The sequence below is a fragment of the Zalophus californianus genome, chromosome 6, assembly GCF_009762305.2.
Source record: "Zalophus californianus isolate mZalCal1 chromosome 6, mZalCal1.pri.v2, whole genome shotgun sequence".
Taxonomy (NCBI): Eukaryota; Metazoa; Chordata; class Mammalia; order Carnivora; family Otariidae; genus Zalophus; species Zalophus californianus.
Window position 1 is genome coordinate 104266865 of NC_045600.1, and position 23621 is coordinate 104290485.

Below are 23621 nucleotides of genomic sequence, written 5' to 3' on the forward strand. Positions count from 1 at the left end.
TTATTCCTGACTCCGTGTCTGACAGACTGTAGTGAAGACATGGCTTCGACATAGTCCTGAATCACGTTCCCTGCAAAGAGGACACTAAAGTGGCAACGGAAAGGTAAGGCAGATAAATCAGAGCTATATACCTGTGGGCACAAGAGTGCAGCTTTACGGGAGGAACCATCCAAGTGCCAGGTAACATCTGGCTATGGGGCAATCTGACAGGGGCAACAGAAAAGGCACAACAATGTCATCACTAAATGAGCACCTGCTGCCATTAACAGTTTAAGTTCTATTCTCAGGTAACGGTCATGTTCTTCAAGTCCTAGGCAAAGGTTTTCCAGACTTATTTTGGGAAGCTCTTATTGAGGAAGAGCTTCCTAAAGCCAGCATTAGCTGGAATTAGGACTTGAGCTAGAATACATACAAGTACGTGTCACTTCACCTAACAGACAAGATCCCTAAGGAGTGAACTTAGCCTGACTCCCATGTCCCTTTCTCCATCCGGTCCCATGAACCTCTCTTCCAGTTTAAAACCAGCAAAAAGGGCGCCTGGGTGGCTCAGTCGTTAAGCGTCTGCCTTCGGCTCAGGTCATGATCCCAGGGTCCTGGGATCGAGCCCCACATCGGGCTCCCTGCTCAGCGGGAAGCCTGCTTCTCCCCCTCCCACTCCCCCTGCTTGTGTTCCTGCTCTCACTGTGTCTCTCTCTGTCAAATAAATAAATAAAATCTTTAAAAAAAAAAAAAAAACAGCAAAAAGTCCAAATCTCTGAGCATGAAATACTTAAAAAGCAATACCTTCCCTATAACATAAGAAATACATATTAAATTTTTTTAGGAGGTATAGAAAAGTATAAATAAAAAACTGTCGAATCATCCATAGTCCTACCTTCCTCTCCTTCCCCACCCCACCCACCCCTGTGACCAATACCATTAAATCGGCTAGCTTAGATTTTTATCCATCCTGTGTTTGCTACCCTGGGCTTGCCCACGGCTCTCCGGCCAGAACCGGTCATCTAGTTTCCAGGGGACCCACTCCCTGCAAACATACCTTGCATGTTCTTGTCCCTTTGGGAGGCTCTACATCTATGTCTATCTGGAATGTCCACCCTCTCTACTCAGCCTATCTGAATTTCAACCACCCTTCAGTGCCCCACTTAGCTCCTACCTCCCAAAACCTTCACCAGCTATGCCAGGCCATGGAGGTAGCCATGTTCTAAACTGGAAAAAAGGGACTGGGGACCAGAGAAGAGGAGAAACATGGGTAAGGTCACGGTGCAAAGCCAGACTACAGAGCGGAGCCAACTGAAACCAGATCTCATCTGAAAATTTATGGTGCACCTACCATGTGCCAATCACTGTGTGAGGCACTAGGAAATAAAACAGAATGGCCTCCAAATCCTGTGATCAGAAAACTCACCAGACTATGAGCTGCTTTGGGGCAGCTTTTCATCAAGGGGCTGCGCAAAACTCAGTGAAAGCAGACTCGTGGGCAAATAACGACAAGGGTCACCACATGTGTTGTGGGAATGCAGACACTCCCAATCCAGCCTGCAGTCAGGATGCCTGCATTAGTCTGGGCAGGCTTCCGGGAGGAAGCGGCTGGAGCAAGGCTCCGTGCACGGGTGAGAGTAGGTAACGCAGGGAAAGACTGCTACTCGAGCTCTTTGAGGGAAAGGTAGTCACTGGAAGGATCCACGCAGGAATGGGAAGTGAACCTAGAGGCCATAAAGGGATTAGCTCGTGGAATCAGTAGCTCCTCAGTGGCTGTTCCATTCCCTCCTCACACTCTTGAGTCAAGTCTCAGAGAGAGGCCATTTAATGGGCTTTTAGCTAAGTATCACTGCTCCTAGTGGGCAGAGCTGTTTTAGCCCAGCCATCTCATAGGATATCAGCTAGCCAGTGAGTGGGTTGCTTTGGGGTCAATCGGGGGCTACCCCTGCACAAGGACCAGCCCAGCTCCACTGTACTGGGCAGGGGGCAGTGAGGGGCATGGGGTAGGGGAGAGGGAAGAGAGTAGTTCTAGCAAGAAAGGAATGTTGATTGGGGCGCCTGGGTGGCTCAGTCTTTAGGCATCTGCCTTCGGCTCAGGTCCTGGGATCGAGCCCTGCATCGGGCTCCCCGCTCTGCGGGAAGCCTGCTTCTCCCTCTCCCACTCCCCCTGCTTGTGTTCCCCCTCTCGCTGTGTCTCTCTCTGTCAAATAAATAAATAAAATCTTCAAAAAAAAGAAAAAAGAAAGAAAATGTCGAGTACAGTAGATAGCACGCACAAGTAGGGGTTGGGAGGGGAGGGCGGCATCTCAGCAGGGGTCCAGTGTGAGCAAAGGCAAAATGTAAGATTAACATAACCAGGACAAGATAATACAGAGACTTGCTCCATCAGGAGTCTCATGATCAAATGAGGTAACAGAGAAGCTGCCCAACCCAGCTCCTCCCCATAAGCCCTTCAAAACAACTGACTGCCAGGCTTTTAGCAAAATGATGTCCGTATCTGTGACCATTTGCTGGGCACTTCCCAAATGCCAGGCTACGCCCTTACATCTATGGCAGGAATGGGGAAAGTGGTATTTTTGAAAGCTGCTCGGAGCTGTTACCATGTACTAAGGGAGAAGAAGACCCCATCACGGGGGCAAGGTGGGTACAGGTCAGAGATGGCTTTTGTCTGGGAAAAACTTTAAAGGGCCTTTGATTCAGGATATAAAAGCCAGGGTCCACTAGGGACAGGTTGGCACAACAAGGAGCTAGCCTGGTTATATCTGAAGGAAAAAGGGTCTCCGTTGGGTAGTAAGTATGAAGGATGGTAGCAGACTTGGGGTCTGGGGTGGGGTCCTGGAAGGCCCCAGCATCATGGCAGAGGTCAGGAGTCAAAGGAGATGAGGAGTCTGCTACCATGCTTTAAGCCATCTCTGTGCAGAAATTCCTCTCATGAGAAGCTCATGAGAAACTCAGCGTTTGCGGAGCCGATTGCAACCAATCTTGGTGATGAGGGAAGGCACTCAGAAATGGGCCCAAGTCCATGCGTGAGACAAGGTCACAGAGGGAGCCCAGCTTTGTCTCAAAGGAGGAAGGGGCCCCCAAGCCCAAGGCCCTGACACATGGAGGAGGATGTGAGTACTCCCTGGGGAGAGCCAGAGAGGCTGGATTAGGAAAAGGACTTCCGGTTGCCCTGCAATGGAATGCTCTTATTCTTATTTGGACATTAAAGAACGGGACCCCAGAAAGCCGGAAAACATGAAGAGACTCAGATTCCGCGTGTGGTATTTCAACAATGTTGTGAGACGGGGACCGTCTTAGGATGAAGAAACAGAGCCTACAAGAGTGAAGCTGCCCGAGTTCTAAAAGCTCACGGTAGCAGAGTCAAAATCAAACCTGGGCCTGGTGGCTCTAGCACCCAGAACAGTCCCTGCCAGGCTAGGGCTCGTCAGTCTCCTGCCCTGAGCCCATCCTCCGGCCGACGTCCCTCAGCTGCCCTTCTCCCCTCTGCCCTGTCTTCTCAGCTGGGAAGGGGGGACGGATGGGAGAGAAGTGGGGGGTCCCCTCCAAAAGACTGGTAGGAATGCTCTGCCTCCTAGAATCACACTGTAGCTAACGTTCCCCCTTTAGCTTGTGGGTCCTGCCCCAGGGTGCCAAGTTAACCTCACCCCGAGGCGGGAGGGATATTTCCTCACCCTCCAGGCCCTGTGCCTAGGACACCAGGGGCTAAACAGCTCGGGATTCAAGATTAGGGTCCTGAGGCCTCAGGATTAGATGCTGGCCACCAAGGGCAGGGGATCAGCAGGGAGGCAGTGCTAGCCCTAGAGGTACACCAGAGGCAGGACAACTAGGCTCTCAGCAGATCTCCTCCAATAGCCCACCAAGAGCAGGAAACAACTGTGCCAACCTCCCTCCTTGTTCCGTGGAGGGGACCTGAGGGTCTCAAGCAGAAAGAAAATTCTGGGCAACTTGGTACCTCAAAGGGAACGCTGGAACAGGAATCAGAGTCCTGGGCTTAAATCCTAGCTGGCAAGTCAGCCAAGCTCACTAAACTCCAGCTTCCTCATCTGCAAAATGGGAGAAAGACCTATCACCACATAGGCTGCAAGAGGATTAAACCAGGTAATGAACCCCTGTGGCTAGAGCAGGACCAGATTTAGAGAAGACACTCAATCGCTAATCGTCAGAGCTCCTTTCCCTCCTTCCCACCCCAGCACTCTCTGAAGAGGACAGGCTTAACCTAGTTAGACTGTGACTCTAAAACTGCCTTCTCGGAGGTTCCTCACAGGCTCTGAGAGAGAGAGGGCAGGGATGGGGAGCAGGTGGACCTCTGCTTGCCCCTTCTTCTTCCTTTTCCATAACAGCCCCTTCACTTTGATCGGTTTACATCCAGTCCCCCACCCCATAATAATCCACTTTTTACAAGTTTTGTTGCTTAAATAGTAAACTCTACCAAAGTCAATCAGGAGTGGTCACGTTTTTCCACAAAGAGCCAGAGAGTAAATAGTTTCTGCATTGCTGACCAAGAAGCAAAATCAAGGTATGTATATAATGGGGAATAAAACAAAAATCTTCACAAATTTTTAGTTGATGAAATTCAAAATATAATAAGGAGCTTTATTTTATTTTTGTTTTGTGTGTTTTTTGTAATACAAATCTTCCAAGGAGAAGAATGGAACACTTGGTCGGGGCGGAGGGGGTTGAGATAACATTTTGCTTACCTGGGGTCCAAAGTCAGTGTTCCCTTTCATCAAATCTGTTGGAACAGTTCATGGGTAAGACCCATTCATAGCTCCAGGGCCACTCAAACAGGTGGCGGGCCAGATGTGGCTGGAGGGCTATAGTTTTCCGTCCCCTGGACTAGACAGTGTAGGAGCCCTTGCAGATTAAAGTTCTTGGGCTCTAAAGCCTGGTGAAGGCTGCTGGGGAGACTGGGGCAATCTCCCCAAGAGACAGCGAAGGCCATAGCCATCACCTCTGTGGGAAGATCTAGAAGTTTCAGGGTCTTCCACGACCTCCCACCTGCACTGCCAGAGCCTGGGCTGCTTTAACTGCAGCTAAGGTGATGGGTACCTCAGGCCCAAACTGCTACCACTAGCCTCACCTCTTCCCCTTCGCGTGCATTTCCTCAGCAAGAAAGTACAGGGAAACCACACTCTCCTCTCCTCTGCCCTAAAAGCAGTCCCCTCCCCAGGTAACTCCTCTCCCAGAGCTCTCAGAAAGCTTTCTTAGAGACCCCTTCCGGGCCAGCTTCTAAAAGTATGGACAACGACGTGGAACCTTCTGCTGGAGTTCCATGGTCTCCTAAAGACCTTGTGCCCTTTCTGCCCCTGAGGGGAGGGAGGCCAAACCCTGTGGTCCTGGCAGGGCTGGGTCAGGTACATTCCCCGAGCCTCCTTTGCCTCAGTTATAAAATGGGAACGATTATATTTGCCTTACCTGCCTTCTGTTGCTCTCAAAACTTCAAATTATCCAATGACTGGAAAGGTAATGAAAAGTAAACACCACGAAGGAGGGCAAAGTCACAGAGAGAAATAAAATTTGGAACTAAGGGAGAAGCACAGAAGACCTCCATCACTTTAAATTTCCCCACAGTGAAAACACGAATGTATCTTTACAAAACTCCAAGTACCAAAAGCACACAAAAACAATGAAAGCGGGGCGCCTGGGTGGCTCAGTCGTTAAACGTCTGCCTTCGGCTCAGGTCATGATCCCAGAGTCCTGGTTTCGAGCCCTGCGTCGGGCTCCCCGCTCAGCAGGAAGCCTGCTTCTCCCTCCCCTGCTCCCCCTGCTTATGTTTTTGCTCTCGCTATCTCGCTCTCTGTCAAATAAGTAAATAAAATCTTTAAAAAACAAAACAAAACAAAACAATGAAAGCATATTGACAAAGCCACACGGAAATAAGCACCTCCTGGTGACCTGGTAAACTGAGTATCTACTTTCAACCATTACACAAATCAGTCATAACCTTCGACCTGGTATTTCACCTCTGGGAATATGCCCAGCAGAAATAATGTGGAGAGGAAATTAAACAAATATGTCCACAGCAACATTTATTTTTAGTAGTGAGAAACAACAGGGGGAACTTAAGTACACTGGCAATGTCTCGATGGCAGAAGGCTATGACATTAACAAATGTATAGGGACTGTACTGTATTTCTTTTTTTTTCAAAGATTTTATTTATTTATTTGAGAGAGAGAGAATGAGAGATAGAAAGCTCGAGAGGGAAGAGGGTCAGAGGGAGAAGCAGACTCCCTGCTGAGCAGGGAGCCCGATGTGGGACTCGATCCCGGGACTCCGGGATCATGACCTGAGCCGAAGGCAGTCGCTTAACCAACTGAGCTACCCAGGTGCCCTGTACTGTATTTCTTTTTAAAGGCTAGCATTCTTCAAAAATATCAGTGTCATGACCGTCCAAGAGAAGCTGAGGCATCATTCCAGATTAAAGGAAACTAGAGAGATAGGACAACAAAACACAGCATATGATCTGCACCGGATCTTGTTCTGCAGGGAGAAAATGGCCATAAAGAACACTAATGGAGGATGCCTGGGTGGCTCAGTCGGTTAAGCGACTGCTTTCGGCTCAGGTCATGATCCCAGGGTCCTGGGATTGAGTCCCACATCGGGCTCCTGGCTCAGCGGGGAGCCTGCTTCTCCCTCTGCCTCTACCCTCCCGCCCTGCTTGTGCTCTCTTCTACTCTCTCTCAAATAAATAAATAAAATCTTAAAAAACAACAAACAAACAAACAAAAAAGAACACTAATGGAATAATTGACAAAATTGGAATGAGGGCGCTAGCGTAGAGAAAAATATTATATTGGAGTTAAATGTCCTGAAGTTGAAAACTGTTCTGTAGATATGGAAGAGAACAGTCGAGCCCTTAGGAGATACATAACCAAGTAGTAAGGGATAAAGAGGCATAATGTCTGCAGCCTACTTTCAAATGGTTCAGAAGCAATAATAGATGGTTAGACAGACAAAGAGAAAGGAGGAGGGAAGAGGTGACAAAATGTTAAAAATTGGTCCATCTGAATAAGGGATATATGGGAGTCCTGTTATTCTGAAAATTTTATTAAATTTGAAATTATTTTGAAACAAAAAATGTTCAAGTTATATGGACTCAGGTTACATGGAACAGTGTACATAAAACAACGTCAAGTCGAAAACAACACAACACAAATATCCGTACTGGTGATGAAGTTGAAAAGAGAGTGTGCACTGTAGATGTAGGTATATAATGGTTTCAGTGACACCCCACGTAAGTACGCCCCCCCAGCTCTTACAGTTTTCCTAATGCAAACTGAGCTTAATGAGACCTACCCCGCAGGGCAAGCGATTTGCCCCGTGTGCCAGCTTCTGACGGAAGCGTGGGCAATGCAACCACTTTGTTTGAGTGGCTTTGTGCTTTGTTTTCCTAACAAAGTGATGAAAGCGCCTCCCTCCTTCTTCCATGGCCTCTGTCATCCAGGGCCCTCTGAGGTCTCCTGTCCTCCTGGCAGCCCCACCCTTCCACCCCCACCAAGTGTCCTCTTGCCTAAGCCCAGGCCTGCGGCTCCTCAGTCCCTGGCAGAGCCCTAACCTTGGGGTGGTTCCCTGCCATCGCCTGGATTAGAATGTGAGGAGCTGCCTATATAGGGTGATGATTTCCTCCTCTGAACAACTGGCACATGTTTTTGGGGTCCCCGTATTAGCTCGCGGCCTGTTCCATCTCATTTCATTTGAGGAGAGCAGCCCTGTGCCCCAACTGAGCCAAGCTCTTCTGGGGCAAGGCCTGAGCCCCAAGTGTCCTGTATCCATCATGGTACCCATCACCAGTGGGTGCCCAGGAAGGGTCACTGGACTGTGATAATGACCTAGAATATAGACGTGAACGTACGCATCCACACACCCCACTCATCTTTCAGAAACCACTGGCTTGCTCAGGGTACAGCTGCGGCCCAAAAGGTCACCTTGCCACTAACACCACGCTGAGAGCCTCCTGGGCCTGAAGAAGACAAGCTCGGTGTTAGTGGCAGGAAAGCCTTTTGGCACGAGGGACAAGAGTCCACTGTAAAACTTCTCTGCACCTCAGTTTCCTCATCTGTGAAGTGGGAATGTGACCCAGCTCACATTGTTCTGGAAGGAGTACTCATATGTTCTGGAAGAAGTACTCAGCACAGACACTGATGGGAGCGCAGAAGATTCTTAACATATGTCAGCCACGTTCACCTTCCCAGCAACAGGAAATATAAGCATGTATGTGATCAGAGAGGGACAAAAATCCCAGCCCAGGGCAGCAGGCAGGGCTCTGCCCAGCAAAGTTTCTGGCTTCTATTTCTGACTTTCTCTGAGATTTGCTGTGCTGCACGGAGTGAATTTCCCACTTGGCTTCTCCTTGATGAGGTAGATCTGAATTTCTTGAGCCAGGTACCTAACATTTTGGAGACTGAGTTTCTCCATCTGTAAAATGGGGTAATAAGTGCTTCACAGGCTATGACAAGGATTAAATATAATGATGTGTGACCAGGAAATGGAAGTGAAGTAATTATTGCATTTTGTTCTCTGCTTGGTGTTTGCAAAATCCTGGACGTTCATGGATTTCAAGGCCTATGGGTACTGGGGGGCTTGGCTGAGGTTCTCTGCCTCAGATTTAACTCAGGGCAGGTTCCAGACAGTGCGCAGGTCACTGATGGGTACCTGTGGGAGCGGAGCACTTCTCAGGTGTAAAAGGCCTCCTCTGGACACTGCAGAGGGAAGCCTGGCCCGGAGGAATCCGCAGTGGGGGGATGACCAGGGGAACCCTTTCAGGTAACATGAAGTAGGATGACCTGAGCATTTAAGAGGGATGTGGGTCCAGAATAAGGGGTAATCAAATACACAGAAGGGGGTAGAGTAGGATGGTGTGGGTCAGGCTTTGCCGGGGAGATAGTATTTGACCTAGACCTTGAAGGAAAGAGCAAGGAGACATCACAGAAGTTGTTGGGCCCTCTGGCCTCTGTCTCAGTGCTATAGTAATACTCAAAATAAGAGCCGAGGGGAGGGGGGAGGGGGGGAGGAGAGGGGAGGGGTGGACAGGCGATGGGGGCGTTTGTCATGATAAGCCCCGGGTGTTGCATGGAGGCACTGAATCACTACGTTGTACGCCTGAAACTAATATTACACTGTCTGTTAACTAACTGGAATTTAAATACAAACTTAAACAAACAAACAAAAACAAAATAAGAGGGGCGCCTGGGTGGCTCAGTCATCAAGCGTCTGCCTTGGGCTCAGGTCATGATCCCAGGGTCCCGGGATCGAGCCCCGCCTCGGGCTCCCTGCTCCGCGGGAAGCCTGCTTCTCCCTCTCCCACTCCCCCCTGCTTGTGTTCCGTCTCTCGCTGTCTCTCTCTCTCTGTCAAATAAATAGATAAAATCTTAAAAAAAACAAAACAAAATAAGAGAACCTGCCTTCAAAGAGCTAACAGCCTGGTACAAACAAATGTGAGATAGGCCTCGTGTAGGCAGTCCCAGGGCCATGAGCACTGCCCTGCTCCCCACAGCCTCCCCAGCCTGTCCCAGTAGTGCAGCACCAGGGAGAATGTTAACTCTGAGCATATGTGCCTCAAGCAGACACAAAAGAGGAGGGAACGTGTGGGCGTGAGAAACAGCCCGGGAAAAATGAGAAGGTAGAACTCAGAAATAAAAATAGTTGCTGACTTAAGGCTACTAATCTCTCATTGGCTTAACTTGCCTTCTTAAGTTTTTTATGTTAAAAAAAAAAACAACTTTCATCCAAAATAAGTCTCATAGATCTCTATACAGTGCTATAAAAAGAGAGTCAATGCATTTCATTAAGTGAAAAAAGCAAGTTGTAGATTCTTATGGTCACGTGATCCCATCTGGGTCCCTGTACACACTTGCTTTACTTAGAAAAGTTCTGAAAGGCGACAGAAGAAAATTATCATCAAAGTCCAGCTGTGGGCATGAGACAAGAAGGGAGGATGGAAGGAGTTGACTTTTTACTTGAATTCTTCAGAGCTTTATGACATTTGCCATGCATTACTTCTATTAATTTAAGAAAAAAAGTTCTTAGTTAAAAAGAAATAATAAAAGCCCCTTTGCCTCAGAGTTCACCTCGGAAACCCTTTTCCTAAGGACTGAGACAGGTCAATCCAAACACCTGTTATTGTAGTTTTCTATAGTGCTTTGTGGCTAGACTGGGCTCTAGAACCCAGCCTGCGTGAATCTGAGCTCTACACATTCCTGGAGGTCTTGTTTCTCTCCCAAAAGACGTTGCCCTGGCGAAGCTGAGTGTGTGACCTTAACCACAGGGAACCCCATCGGGTGACTCGGGTCTGGCAGGCAGCCCTATCAATATGGATGTTGCAGGGAATTCCTCAGCTCTGCTTAGGGAGGGTGAGGCTCGAGAACAGTGGTTCCCTGGCCAAAGGCTCCTGTCCCTACGAAAGGGGATTCTGCACATTACGTGCCTAGCAGCGTGCTTTGCACACATGGGCCTCCTGTAAGTAAGAGGGCTTGTGGCTGGTGTCTTCGTCAGGGAAGAGGGGAGGGGGTGAGGGCAAGTGTGGGGTAATGGTGAGGCAGGCTCCTCTATAGAGTTGGGGCTGCGGATAAAAGTCGAATGAACGTATAGATAAATATTTGTCCGTTTGTTTAAACCAGCACAGTGTAGTTGAAAAGCTTCTTTAAGCTCCACCTTCTATATTGCTTACTCTGTGACCTTGGACAAAATCACCTCCCCTCACTCAGCCTCACTTTCCTTGTCTATAAAATTGAGATTGGGACTAACTTCATGTTGGAATCCGGTTCAACATAACATTTTATGGTTTTATGTTAATGTAACAATCTAAGTAAAGGAAAGTAATCTAAGTACAGGAAAAAAGAAAGTACTGATCATTATAGGATAGACATCACATACGTTAAATTACCTTGTATTCTTGGGCATACATCCCCAGAGGGAGGGCCTATCTACCAGCCCCTCCCTCTGAGGAACATCACTCCTCCCCAAATGCCCACCTTCCTGACTCTGACACTGCTACCCTACTCTCAAGGTCAAACAGAAAAGACGACCCTGCCATATATTCTCCTCACTCACCAGAAACATTCGAATGAGAGCAAAAATGAGTTTGTGCTTTGTGAGTTCTTAGGGTGTGGTAGCCAGAGCCCTAGACTAAGAATCAGACCATCAGTCCCCACCCCCGAGTGACCTCAGACAATGCACTTCCCCTCTCTGGTCCTAGCCTTGACTAAAAAGGAGGAGTTGGGTGGGTTTTTCTTTGTAAGTCCTGCTCTCATATTCCCCTGCTCTACCTAACCCCAGCTACCAAGGCTGGGAGAAGCCAGAATCTACAGGCCAGCATTTCTCGAAGCATTACCAGAAACAGCAGATGATCTCCAGCATCCCCAGCAGGCTGGTGCCAAAATGGGAGCACAGCCAAGTGTCTCCACTCAGCACTGGGAGCCAGAAATCAGGCAAGATGCATAGGGTCAAGTGAGGGTCACAGCCTAGGACCCTCTAGCCAGGGCACCCCATCCTGATCCAAAGGTGGATTCTGCAGCTTTTCTCACAGATGTCCTTCTACTTGTAGGATAAAACATACAAGGCCTCCAAAGGAATCAAACACATGTGCTTCGGGGACCAGACCAGGACCAGGAGGAGAGTGAAAGATTCCTTGTTTGCTAACGCATGCTTTTAGTTAAGGTATAACATGCCTACAGGAAGATGGACCTAAACATGTATGGCTCGATATATTTTCCTGAAAAGAATGCATCAGCGAAACAAGCACCCAGATCAAGAAACAGAACGATACCCACCCCCTGGGAACTTCCCTCATGCCCCCTTCCAGTGACTAGTTCCTCAAGAATAACCACTATTCTGGCTTTTAGCACCACTGATTGATTCTGCCTGTTTTGAACTTTACGCAAATGGACTTACACAGTATGGACTCATTTGGGTCTGGCTTCCTTTGCTCAACGTTATGTTTGTGAGCTTCCTCTACCAGTAGAGGTAAACATGAAAACGAGTGTCAGTCATGTTCACTTGGACTTGAATGAGGAGCTAAAATCAATACAACATCCCTGGGTCTAGCCGAGGGTGCTCACTGACAGCAGAGGAAGCCAGGTTTGTGTGTAGCTCTCCCCAAAATGTGAATGACCCAACCCTGTTCTTCCTGCAGAGTCCCTCCCAGAGGGCTCCAGAGGAGGGAGGCAGGGCCTTGGTGCCCCAAACATACTTCAAAGGCCGGAAGCTCTCGTTCATTGAATACTTACCCTGGGCCTGGCTCTGTGAGAAGCACCAGAGACTCAGCATCTCACTTAATCCCTGCAACCATGGGCTAGGTACTGTGATTATTCCTATCTTATGGGTAAGAGAACGGAGGCCCAGAGAGGTTGAGTAAGTTGTCCTAAGGTTGCACAGCTAGGAAGGGGACACAAATTCCGATCTGTGTTGACCCCTAAGGCCAAACCTCACCACCACTCTGTTGACAGGGAGCTCACTGGCTGGGTCCGGCCCCCACCCATGACTCCAACCTCATCTAGCACTGCTTGCCCACAGCTCACGTTTCAGCAGCCGGGTCCCCAGGCTCTACCCCACCTCTGGGCCTGTGTCCATGCTGTTGCCTTTGCCTGCACATTTACCCCTCAGTTTTTAAGTGAACAGTCACTTCCTCTGAGCAGCATTCCCTGACCACTTGGTCTCAACCGTGTGCCCTATTCTCTCTCAGTGCCTCCCGCTCTCTCCTTGCACAGCCCTTAACACATGTTATAAAGAGTTATCCCGGGCGCCTGGGTGGCTCAGTTGTTTGGGCGACTGCCTTCGGTTCAGGTCATGATCCCGGAGTCCTGGGATCGAGTCCCACATCGGGCTCCTGGCTCGGCGGGGAGCCTGCTTCTCCCTCTGACCCTCTATCCTCTCATGCTGTTTCTCTCTCACTCGCTCTCTAATAAATAAATAATTAAAATCTTAAAAAGAATATTAAAAAAAAAAAAAAAAGAGTTATCCCGTTCATTCCTGTTCATGGGCTTAGTGTCTTTCTCCACCAATGGATCATAAGCTGCAAAAGGACAGGAATGTGTCTATTTGTTTACCACTGCCTTGGACGGTGGCTGGCACACAGCAGCTCCTCAATGGCGTGTTAAGTGAAGAAAAGGAGGGGAGGAGAGAAAAATAGGACTGTCCCTTCTGAGTCGGAGCACTCGTCTGCAGACGGCGCTAGCTCCAGCCTACTTATGGCTCACGGCCAGAACTTCCCCTCCTCCCTGAGCCTCAGTCTTCTCAGTTTTCAGATGAAGGGCCTGGAAGAATGGATCTCTAAAGGCCTTCTAGCTCATCTGGCCTCTAGACCACAAATCCCAGGATGCCAAGCCATTCCAAAGGCCTCAGGGCTCTGGAGCCACTTACCCATTCTATGTCTAATTAGCGCTTTAGAGATGTAGGGGGCAGTGGTGATCCAAAGCTCCCAGTCTGCGAGGTACGGACCCTCCCACCTGCCACAGGTGAAGGACCAGCTAACAAGAGGCCTCTTCTAGCTCTAACAGCCCTGATATGCAAAGTTGGGGAGAGACAGGACTAAGAAGGAATAATAGGTGAAGTCCCCAGGAAATGGTCTCGACTTCCTTCTTCAGAGTCCCCCACCCCGACAAGGTCCCTTCCAACTCTGCCCTTGGCATGTGCATGGCTGCCCCCACTGCAGGGCCAGAGCCCCAGCAGGGCAGAAACTGTCCATGTCTTGTTCATCTTTGTGCCCAGAGCACTGAGCACAGACCCCTCCGCATACGATGTGTCTGAGGTGAGGCTCCCGAATCAGATGCCCTTGGAAGGGCCTGCCAGGGTCCGCTGCTGAGCCTGCCACTTTCCCCCGGTATCACCACGTCAGAAGCACCTGGCTTCCCATTCAGAGGCAGACTCCCACTGACCACCTTCCAGACTCTGGCCCTGTCCTCTTCCCTTATCTTTGCCAGGCCCTGGATTGCCAGTGGCAGTTGGCTCAGACAAAAGGCCGAGGACTCGTGCCCCTCCTGGGTCTCTACAGTCCTTTGCTCCCCGCACCCAGCCAGCCAGTAAGCCAGGACAAGCGCTCCCTGGACTGGAAGTAACACACCCTCTTCTTGAAGTAAGGCTCCTCTGGCTTTGAAGCTCTTTCTATTTTGTCTTTAAAAATAAAAGTAAGAGGGCGCCTGGGTGGCTCAGTTGGTTAAGTGACTGCCTTCGGCTCAGGTCATGATCCTGGAGTCTGGGGATCAAGTTCCGCATCGGGCTCCCTGCTCAGCGGGGAGTCTGCTTCTCCCTCTCCCGCTCCCCGCTCTTGTGCTCTTTCTCTCTCTCTCTCTCAAATAAATAAATAAAATCTTAAAAAGAAATAAAAATAAAAGTAAGAGATGGGGCATCTGGGTGGCTCTGCTGGTTGAGCGTCCAACTCTGGATTTCAGCTCAGGTCATGATCTCAGGGTCCTGGGATCAAGCCTCGCATCAGGCTCCACACTCAGGGGGAGTCTGCCTGAGGATTCTCTCTCTCCCTCTCCCTCAGCCCCTCCCCCTGCTCACATTCTCTCTTTTTCTTCTCTCTCTCAAATAAATAAATATTTTAAAGTAATAAAATTAAAAATAAAATAAATGAATAAAAGTAAGAAAATATTAGGCCTGAACCCAAGAGCTCTACAAAGGGGAAAGGACTCCTGCTTTGCATCATGGATACAGCGAAGGCTTTAAACCCCCAAGTTTTTACTCTGCTAGGGGTGTGAGGGGGTGAGGCTGGGTGTACTGGTAAGTTCACGTGAGTATGCAAGTGCTGTACTTATCGGAAAAGGCATGACAGGCGTGCAGGTACAAACTGGACTGGCCAGACCTTGACTACGTCACTCGTTGGCTGAGCAACTTCGGGCAACTTGCTTAAACTCTTTGGACCGGTTTCCTCACATGAAAAATGAGAGTGAAATGAATTTCAATCTCAGGCACTGCAGTGAGAATCAAACTCTAGGACTGGTGTTCTGTAATAACTAAAAAAAAATCTAAATATTAGCAGAGTCTAGAAATGGAAGGCAAGAAGAGAGCTTCGGAAAATCTTTTCTTTCCACACAGTAATCACTTTCAGATCTCAGAATTTATCCCTGGCTGCATTCTGGATTTAGCCAAGCTGGAAATGCACCCAATAACTCAGATCCTAGGAACCTTCATGACAAGGCTCGTGAGGCCTGTTACTCAACGCGAATCCATTTTCAGGAGGATTACTTCACCTCCCATTCAGGCGCTGAGCTTATGAAACAAAATCCCAAGAGCCACGCAGAGTCCCAAGTGGGACTCAGAGGAGAATACCAACAAGGCCAGGTCTCAGTCCAGAGTTTGGGGAGGGTTTTGTGAGAAAAGTAACAGATGAAACAAGACTCCTCTAGACCCGCCATTACCGTCGGTCAGCCAGGCGACGGTGAAAACATAGGGCACAAGAATTCTAGTCCCTTCCGCTGTGCTGGCAAGTTGTTATTTCCACAGAGACAACTATTTGCAGAGCCGCACGTGAAGATGAATTCCTCGGGATTGTTTTTTAACGCTTCCCGGGAGTCCCATGACAAGCCCGTGCCTACCCGATCAAGCGAAAAGTGCCCCAGGAGAGGCGCCCCCTCCACCTCTCCCAGCCTCTTACCTGCCCAGCTCCTCTCCGATGTCATAAAAGTCCTCCACCTTCTGCTGCTTGAATGTCTCCATGTTTGGACTCCTCATTGAGGCCTGGAGCACACAGCCCTGAAACCGGAGGAAGCCCGAGATCAGGACAGCTGGGAACATTGGCGCGAGCCTAAGAGTCTGGGCCTAAAAGTAATCAGCAGCACAGGAGCTCATAATTTAACAATAATCCATGGCCCTCGTTCCTTGAGAACTACCCTGCCCAAGCCTATTCTCACCAGTGACTGACCGTGTATGGTTCTTATTTGAGTTATATCAATTCAAAGCTGTTACAGAGACAGGAAAGGAGCCCTCCTCACTTCTTCAGATCTGCTCTGAACACGTTCAGAGAAACAGCCCCAAGGCCAACTTCGGCGATTTGTTCTCATGAAATTCAGGTAGGCTGAGAAAAAGAGGCAGCCGTGAGGCAGGAGAGAGAGTGCTCATCTTTGGGTCAGAAGTTCTGGGTTCGAGTTCCAATTGCCTGGGTAAGTCGTTTAAACTGCCAGACTTAGCTTGCCCATCTGCTAAAGGGGTTAATCCTGTAAAAACCACGGCAAATCACGAAATTATCCTGTCAACTGGAAAATGGAGTAGAAAGGTAGGGGATTATCATGACCTCAGTTCCCTGAGGGGCTGAGCCACCCAACTGCAAGTCTGAACTGATCTGTAAACTCTCTCACTCATCACCCCAAGGGAAAGAGGGACAGGAGAGGCGTGACAAATTATAATGGGCAACAGGAGTCAGGAGCTAGAGGTTCTGTTTCCAATGTTGCCCACAGCTAGCTCTGGGACCTCATCTCTTGTCAGAGGAGCCTCAGATTCCTAATCTATAAAATGGACCTAACTGCCCTCCCAGAGCACTTCAGTGAGAGCCAGAGACAACCCCGAGCCACAGGGAGTATTTACCACCCCACCAGAAGAAGACTGTTTGCATCCTAACCTGGGATCTCCCTGCCCCAAGAAGCTCACCCATTCCCGGGACAGCCACATGCCACCCTGGACAGCACCACAAGGGCAGGACCCAGGGCACAGTCTGCAAATGACTGTGGATGTATCTCTCAAGAGTCATTAGCAAAGGCCTCTCAGAGCTCATTTTGGCTAGCACTGGCAACTTTTCTCCAGCCTGCCAATCAGATACCAACCACACCCAGGGCCCCATGAGCCCCAAAAGACTGTTTTTCACCAGGCTGGGTGGAGGCACCATTACACAAGGGTGCGTTTCATCAGTGCCAAGTGGCTGAAGCTGTTCCAACTCTCAGAGAATGTATACATTTCACACTCCTTCCTCCAGTGCTGCCCCCTGCACACCATAGCTCTATAACCACGATGCCACCTGTCGCCCTCCCTTCCATGGGGCACACATCCCTGAAGTCCCCCAGGCAGAGCTGGCCTGGCTCCTGGGCCTGACTCTCACGGTCACTTGCTGAACTCCTGCCTGTTGATGTCCATGGTCCATCAGGCATCCTCCCTGCTGCGTGGTCTTCACCCTGTGCTTGGCCTGAGCCCAGCAAGCATGGACTATGAAAAAGAGCAGGCTCCCAGGGGCCCCAGTTCTAGACTAGCCTGGATGTGTAGTAGCTGTCTAACCCACACAGGTTGGCACCCTCTGGGCCTCAGTTCCCTCATCTATAAACGGGACTGGTAACATCTTTATCGCATACTTCACACAGCCATGTGGGGATCCATTTGTGATAAGGGCATAAACTCCTAGGCAGATAAGAAAGGTGATTATTACTGTTAATATCTGGCTCCTTCTGGGCCACTCTTTGTGTTTCTGCTTCCCACAGCAACGGAGACAAGCATTTCAATTCCCTTCTAGGGAGAAGGTTTTGGGATCCTCCTGGAAAGTTTGGCTTGACCAAAATCTGAAGCTAGACCCCCTCACTTACCCCCCCACACCCCCGTAGCTCCCATCCTGGCAAATTTCCTGAGACTAGCCCAGAAGGTGGCAGGACTTCTATCTATCACCTTCTTTTGGGTCAGGTAGGTCCTGAGGGGTGGGATTACTCATTTCACACACCTAGAGGGAAGCAGAAAACTCCAAAAAATTCTGTTGACAGATACCCTGAGACTCATCCCTAGAACAGCTAACATCCTCCATTTGGCAACAGGCTAGCTCCACTTGCTAGCAGAAGCTGAGCTGGATTCGAAGCAGCTCCAAATCCCCAGCAAAATGATGAGCCCCCCCCACCTTGGGCTCCAGGGGTAGCCAGAGGCTGGGGGGCAAGGGAGCCCCTTAAGGACAAGCTAGGACCACCAGTTTGGCCCCAACTCAACTTTCCAGCCTTAGTCCCCTCCCCCCACATATCCTATATTTCAGCCAAAGTAGACCTTTCCCATTCCCCCAAAACTCCCACACCTCAGCTCAAGCTAGGCCCTTTCCATGAAAGGCCCACCTGGAGAGCCTCCTAGCAAAACCATTCCCTTCCCATAAGACATGGCTCAAATGCTACCAACTCTGTGAGGCTCCATGACTCTATTTCTCATCACAACAGATTAAAATCCCCCACCCCCTTTAAATTCCCAGAGAGGTCTCTTCATATACTTTCAGGGTTAGAGTTTTCACATTTTGGCTGATAACTGTCTCTGTCTAACCCAGAAGGAGAGAACACAGACTCTACAGTCACACAGCACTGAGCTGGAATCAGCTCTATCACCTCTGCACACACTGAGCATGGGACAACTTTCCTGAGCTTCAAATGACTTATATGGAAAATGAGTCTAGATAACGCCTACTATTGGTGACTTTGTGGAACAGTCAGAACTCTCAAACATTGCCAGGAGAATCACACTTTGGAAATCTGTTGGGCAGTTTCTATGGCCATACCCAAGAGAAACGCATGTAGATTTTTCCAAAATAGCCCGTGTTAAAACGTTCACAGCCGCACTATTACTAATAACTACAAATTGGAAACAACCAAAGGGCCATCAATAGAATAGGTAAGTAAATTGAGTTATACCCATACAATGGAATTAGTCTACAACAATAATAAACTACCGCAATGCGCAACCACATGGATAAAACTCACAAGCATAATGTTGAATGAAAGAAGCAGGACACAAGAGACCACATACTGTGTGATTCCACTTAGGCAAAACTCATCTGTGGTGCTAAAAGTCAGAATAGTGGTCATGCCTGGGTGGGGGGTTATGTCTGGGACACAAGGGGAGTTTCTGGGTGCTGGCAATGCTGTTTCTTGCTCTGAGTAGTGGTTACATGGATATGTGATATGTACGCTTATTTTGTATGCAATCAAAATTTTACATAATAAAAAATGAGACTAAGATCTACATTATGACAAATGAGAGAAACATGTAAAATGACCTACGTAGTGTTGGGATGGTTCCAACAAATGGGAATTCCTTCCCTCCTGCCTCCTGTCTTGGAGTCCCATGAGGGCAGTGGTTGTCACGTTCTCACCTCTGTCCCCTTGTCGCGCTGGTATACAACAGGCACTCCCTAAATGTTTGTTGACTTCAATGTAGTGGCCCAGCCTCGATTCTCAAGGCCACCGCTCAGCTGCCTCATCAGGTAAAAACAACGAGTAACGACTTAAAGCCTTTTCCTAATATCTCTCCCCAAGAGGAATCTGCATTTTATCAATTTTATCAATTTAGGGACATAAAACTAAAGGGGAGAAAGTCTGAGGTGGAATTATAGTCGCCAGTTAGGACCCAGAGAAGGCCCCGAGGTACAGGTACCTTTCTGGCCCCGAAAAGATGAAACCACGTGGCAGAGGGGAGGGACACAGCTACAACTTCCGGTCAGACGCACAGGATGTCTGCTCCAGACATTCCAAGGGTGAAGCCCACCTTAACACCCACATTTCTCTTCATAGAATCCCTAGGACTCACACTCCTGCCCTCAACCCTCATGGTAGGCAACACTTCTGAGGTTTAACACAGATTTCCTAGAACCTCACAGAAAGGGACTGCAAAGGTCATCCAGGGGGTTTTTAGACTCTGCTTCAGGAGCCACCAGCATGAGGAAGGGGAGCCAAAGCATCTCCCCTTTATCTATACTAGAGGTTGGGGTTCTGTGCAAGAATTCACCGGAGGCGGGAGGAGTCTGAAAAAATCACTGCTGTCTGGTCTATAATCCACTTGTTTGACCAAAGAAGGAAACTGAAGAGCACACAGGGGATGGGACTTTAAGTCACACAGCTAGCCCACTCCGGTTCTTCTTGCCTGGGCTTCTGATGACAGCACCCTCAACCCCCCAAAGTGGCACTGGGGTTGGGGAAGCCAGTGCCCTCCAGAGGGACCACTTAGGAGGAGGCCTCCAAGGCTAGAGGATCACCCCAGTAGGGAACTCTCTACCCTACTAAATCCTCTCACTCACTGGCCCCAGCTCACTCTGCTGGACATTTGGAGATCCTCACCCCACCTCACCCAGTGTAAGTCAGTGAGATGGGACCATTGCAAGGGGGCAGCCATGATGGTCCTCTTACCCCTCCCCCCACGTTAGGAATCATCACACTCAGGCTCTGAGGAGACAGCCCACAGGAGGGAAGGGGCTCCAGCATTGCAGAGCCCCTCCATGCAGTCAGGCCTTTGACCAACCCCAACCTCTGAGGAGGAAGCTCGGGCTCAGAGATCAGCCATTTGCCTAAGTTGATGTGAGAAAACCCATTTTTCTAGTGAAGGTCCAGCTCCACTGGACACCCTCACGTCTAATAAGGAGGGAAACCTTAGGGGGGTGGTCAGGGTCAGTTCAGGTCTCATTCCTGCCAGCTGGAAACTTGCTCCAGACTACTGCACCCCCACCCCCATCCACACACCCCTTGTGCCCCCACCCACCCCTGCCCAAGCCTCTCCCAAAGCAGCTGAATTATCGGTGGGGCCACTTTATGTGTTAAAAACACGTCTTAGGAGAAGAACAGGACTCTGAAAGTATTTGTGAAGAGGCCAAGGCACCAGCTCCCCTTAGACACCAGGAGTGTCCCAGAAATACCTTACATGGAGGCAGCTGGGAAACAGTCAGAAGCCACAGCAGCAGCCCCCAGCTGCCCTCCACTGGATTCTAGAGTACAAGGTGTCAGGGGCTGTGTTCTCTCCACCTGCCCCCAGGGCCATTCCCACCCACTTCTGAGGCAACCAGCTAGGACTCCCTCTCTCTCAGGCCGCACCCCTCACCTACCACTACCTGCATGGCCCAATGCTCACCTCTCTGGGACTCATTTTCTCCTTCCTAAAGTCAGAATACTAATTTCCACCTGGCAAAGTTACAGTGAGGACTAGCCAGACCCACACATGCCATGAGATATCCACAATGCCTGGCCCAAAGTCAGGGTCAACTACTGACAACGCCCTCCTGTGCCCTTCTACCCCCAGCCAGTTGCAGACCAACTGGCTACCCCCATTCCCACCCTAGCTCTGGCCCCGGCCCCTGACGAGCGGGACCACAGCTTCATTCTGCCACAAGCAAGCTGTGTGTGGAGCAGCCTTCCGGAATCACGTCCTTGTGCAAATGGGGAGAGGAGGTGTGTGAGGTGGCTGATGCTGAGACTGGCCCCTCTCCTCCCGGAAATCTGTAGTGGTCTCCCCATCATGGGGCCCTAAGTTGATGAAAGTCTGTTTCCTATCTCTTCCCCGGGTGCCAAGCCTCGGTCCGCCGTCCCCACCCCGTCCCTCGGGTCAAAGTGCCGGGCTTCGGAGCGCCACCCCACCCCCACCCCGGGGCGCAGCGGACAGGTCCAGGGCCGGCCACAGCGCCCGAGGGCAAGGCCGGCCAAACCCGGCCAAACCCGGCAGGGGGGCGGCGTCAGGGACCAGGGCTCGGGGAACCCGAGAGAGCGCCCCGGAGCATTCTGCCCTCCGCCAGCCCCAGCCCCGCGCGCGCTGTCCCGCCCGTCGAGCCCGCATACGGGCGCTACTCACGGCGGAGGCTGCGCTGGGCGGGCACAGCGGACGCGACGGGGTGCGCGGCGCTCGACTCTGCTCTGCTCCCGGCCGGCTGCCCGCCCGCGGAGCCGCGGAGGAGCCGAGGGGGTGGAGCGGCCGGCCCCGTCCCAGGCGCCGGCTGGAGGCGCGCCCGGCGGCCCGGGACTGGGGCTCAGGGCGCCCCCTGCTGGGAGCCCCCTGTGGACAGCCCCGAGGTGAGGGCCGAGAGCCTCCTCCCAGGTCCCCAGACACCTCCAGGAGTGGTGGCGAGCGCCAGGGGCGAGACCCTCCCGCGTCTTTAGCGGCTCTGCCGCTCACAGGCTGTGTGGCCTTGGGCAAGTCAACTAACCTCTCCAAGCCTGATCTGGAAATTGATTTAAATGAGCCGATGATAATCTGATATAGCCTGGAACAATCGCTCAGAAAATGGTGTTTCCTTGTCCCCCCATCCCTCTCCCCCCCCAAAACACACACCGTGAAAAAGGAAGTCCCACGAGGGAAGAGGCCGTTTCCTCCCTCCCAGCCAGGATGCTCCCTGACGGATTCTTCTGGGAACCTCACCACCAATGTTTCACAGCTGGGTGGGGGCTGAGATAGAGAAGGACACTCCTCTTGTCACCACCAACCCCCAGCTTGGGAGTGGCCTAATCTCCTTTGCCCTCTATGCCCCCTCCCCCCAGCCTCTGCATGGTTGTGAAGCCCCACATCACCCATCAAGCCTTCCTTAATAAAGGATTTGGCAGTGGATTCCTCCTCTCTTCCTTCTGCCAAAAATCTCAGGAGAAAAAAAAAAAAAAGAATGAGAGTGGAGAGGGTGATGGGAAGAAGGAAGGGGAAACAGAATCACAGCCAAGACAGAACTTACTTGAAGACAAGAGACTGTTTAGCAAAAGGAAATGGAGGCCCTTTCCCAGAGTTTCCCATCCCTAAGTCAAGAGGTCCTAGAGGAAAAGGTATTAGATTCAGAGTTCTGCTCTTTGGTTCAAAGCCCTGCTCTGCCATTCCCCATGGATAGTCTCGGGCATGGCACCTGAACGTTTCCTCCATGAGTAAACTGGGGCTAACACCCTTCTTATAGTTTCTGATGGAGCTATTATGAAACTGAAATGAAAACATGTGTAAGGGACACCTGCGTGGCTCAGTTGGTTAAGCATCTGCCTTCAGCTCAGGTCATGATCCCAGGGTCCTGGGATCAAGTTCCACATTGGACTCCTTACTGGGGAGTCTGCTTCTCCCTCTGCCTGCCACTCCCCCCGCTTGTGCTCTCTCTCTCTTTCCCTGACAAATAAATAAAATATTTTAAAAATAAATAAATAAATAAAATCTTAAAAAAAAAGTGTTAAGATGTATCTAGAGGACCTCCACCAGTGTGAGCAATCTCCCCCACACAGACCGGGGTACTGTCTGGACAGCCAGGAGGAAGACCAAAGAGCTTCCTTGTTTATAAACTTTATCACATCCCAGGACAGCGCAGGCTCTGAGCCTCCTGTCCCAAGAGCACCATGCTACCTAGAGTAATACCCAAGACCAGAGGAGGCTTCCAAAGTCAGTGAAAGAGAAGGACACCCACTGAGGTTTCACCAGTGTAGGGAAACCTTTTACCCTCAGACTACCCTCAAAACACGCCCCCCCCCCATTTCCAGTTATCTATGGCTATGTAACAAACCACCTCAGCCTTTGTGGCTTGAAACAGTGATCTTGTCAGGCTCACAAATTCGGAGGGTCAGGAATTCAGACAGTGCACAGGATGGCTTATCTCTGCTGCACAATGTCCAGGGCTTCAACTGGGAAGACCTGAGAGGTTGGGAATGATTTGTGTGGCTGGAAGATGAAATATTCTGGAGGCTTCTTCATTCACATCATAGCCTGGGCTGTGATGAATCCAAGCTGGACTCAGCTGACACTGCCAGAACACCTACATGTCGCCTCTCCATCTCTTCCCCTGTGAGCTTCGTGCTTAACACCTAATTTGCAACAATGGCATCCCCTTGCACAAGGCAAAACAGACATTCTTAGGTTTGATATTTGGCAAATTAGTCAAAGAACATCACAGCTGGAAGAGTCATTGTCAATCATCCCAGCCAGCCTGTCATTTTTCAGACGAGGAAACAGAGGCTCAGAAAAGAAAAAGTGACTTGCTCGA

At 50.2% G+C, this 23621-nt stretch overlaps 1 protein-coding gene across 11 annotated transcripts in view; it reads right to left on the reverse strand.

The window, feature by feature from the left end:
* The window catches only part of DAPK2 (death associated protein kinase 2), a 132135-nt gene that overhangs the window by 95109 nt on the left and 13405 nt on the right, over positions 1 to 23621 (reverse strand). For 4 of the 11 annotated variants that reach the window (XM_027570888.2, XM_035728049.1, XM_035728048.1 and 1 more), the window contains exons 1-2: positions 18925 to 19001; positions 15576 to 15673 (exon numbers count right to left, since the gene is read on the reverse strand). In XM_027570888.2, coding sequence (XP_027426689.2) covers positions 15576 to 15673; positions 18925 to 18990 — 164 coding nt within the window. In that variant the 5' untranslated portion in view covers positions 18991 to 19001. Of the gene's footprint in view, positions 1 to 15575; positions 15740 to 18924; positions 19002 to 21475; positions 21605 to 21952; positions 22023 to 23621 lie in introns of those variants that run through there. The other 7 variants (XM_035728045.1, XM_035728044.1, XM_035728042.1 and 4 more) reach the window with 7 other exon arrangements.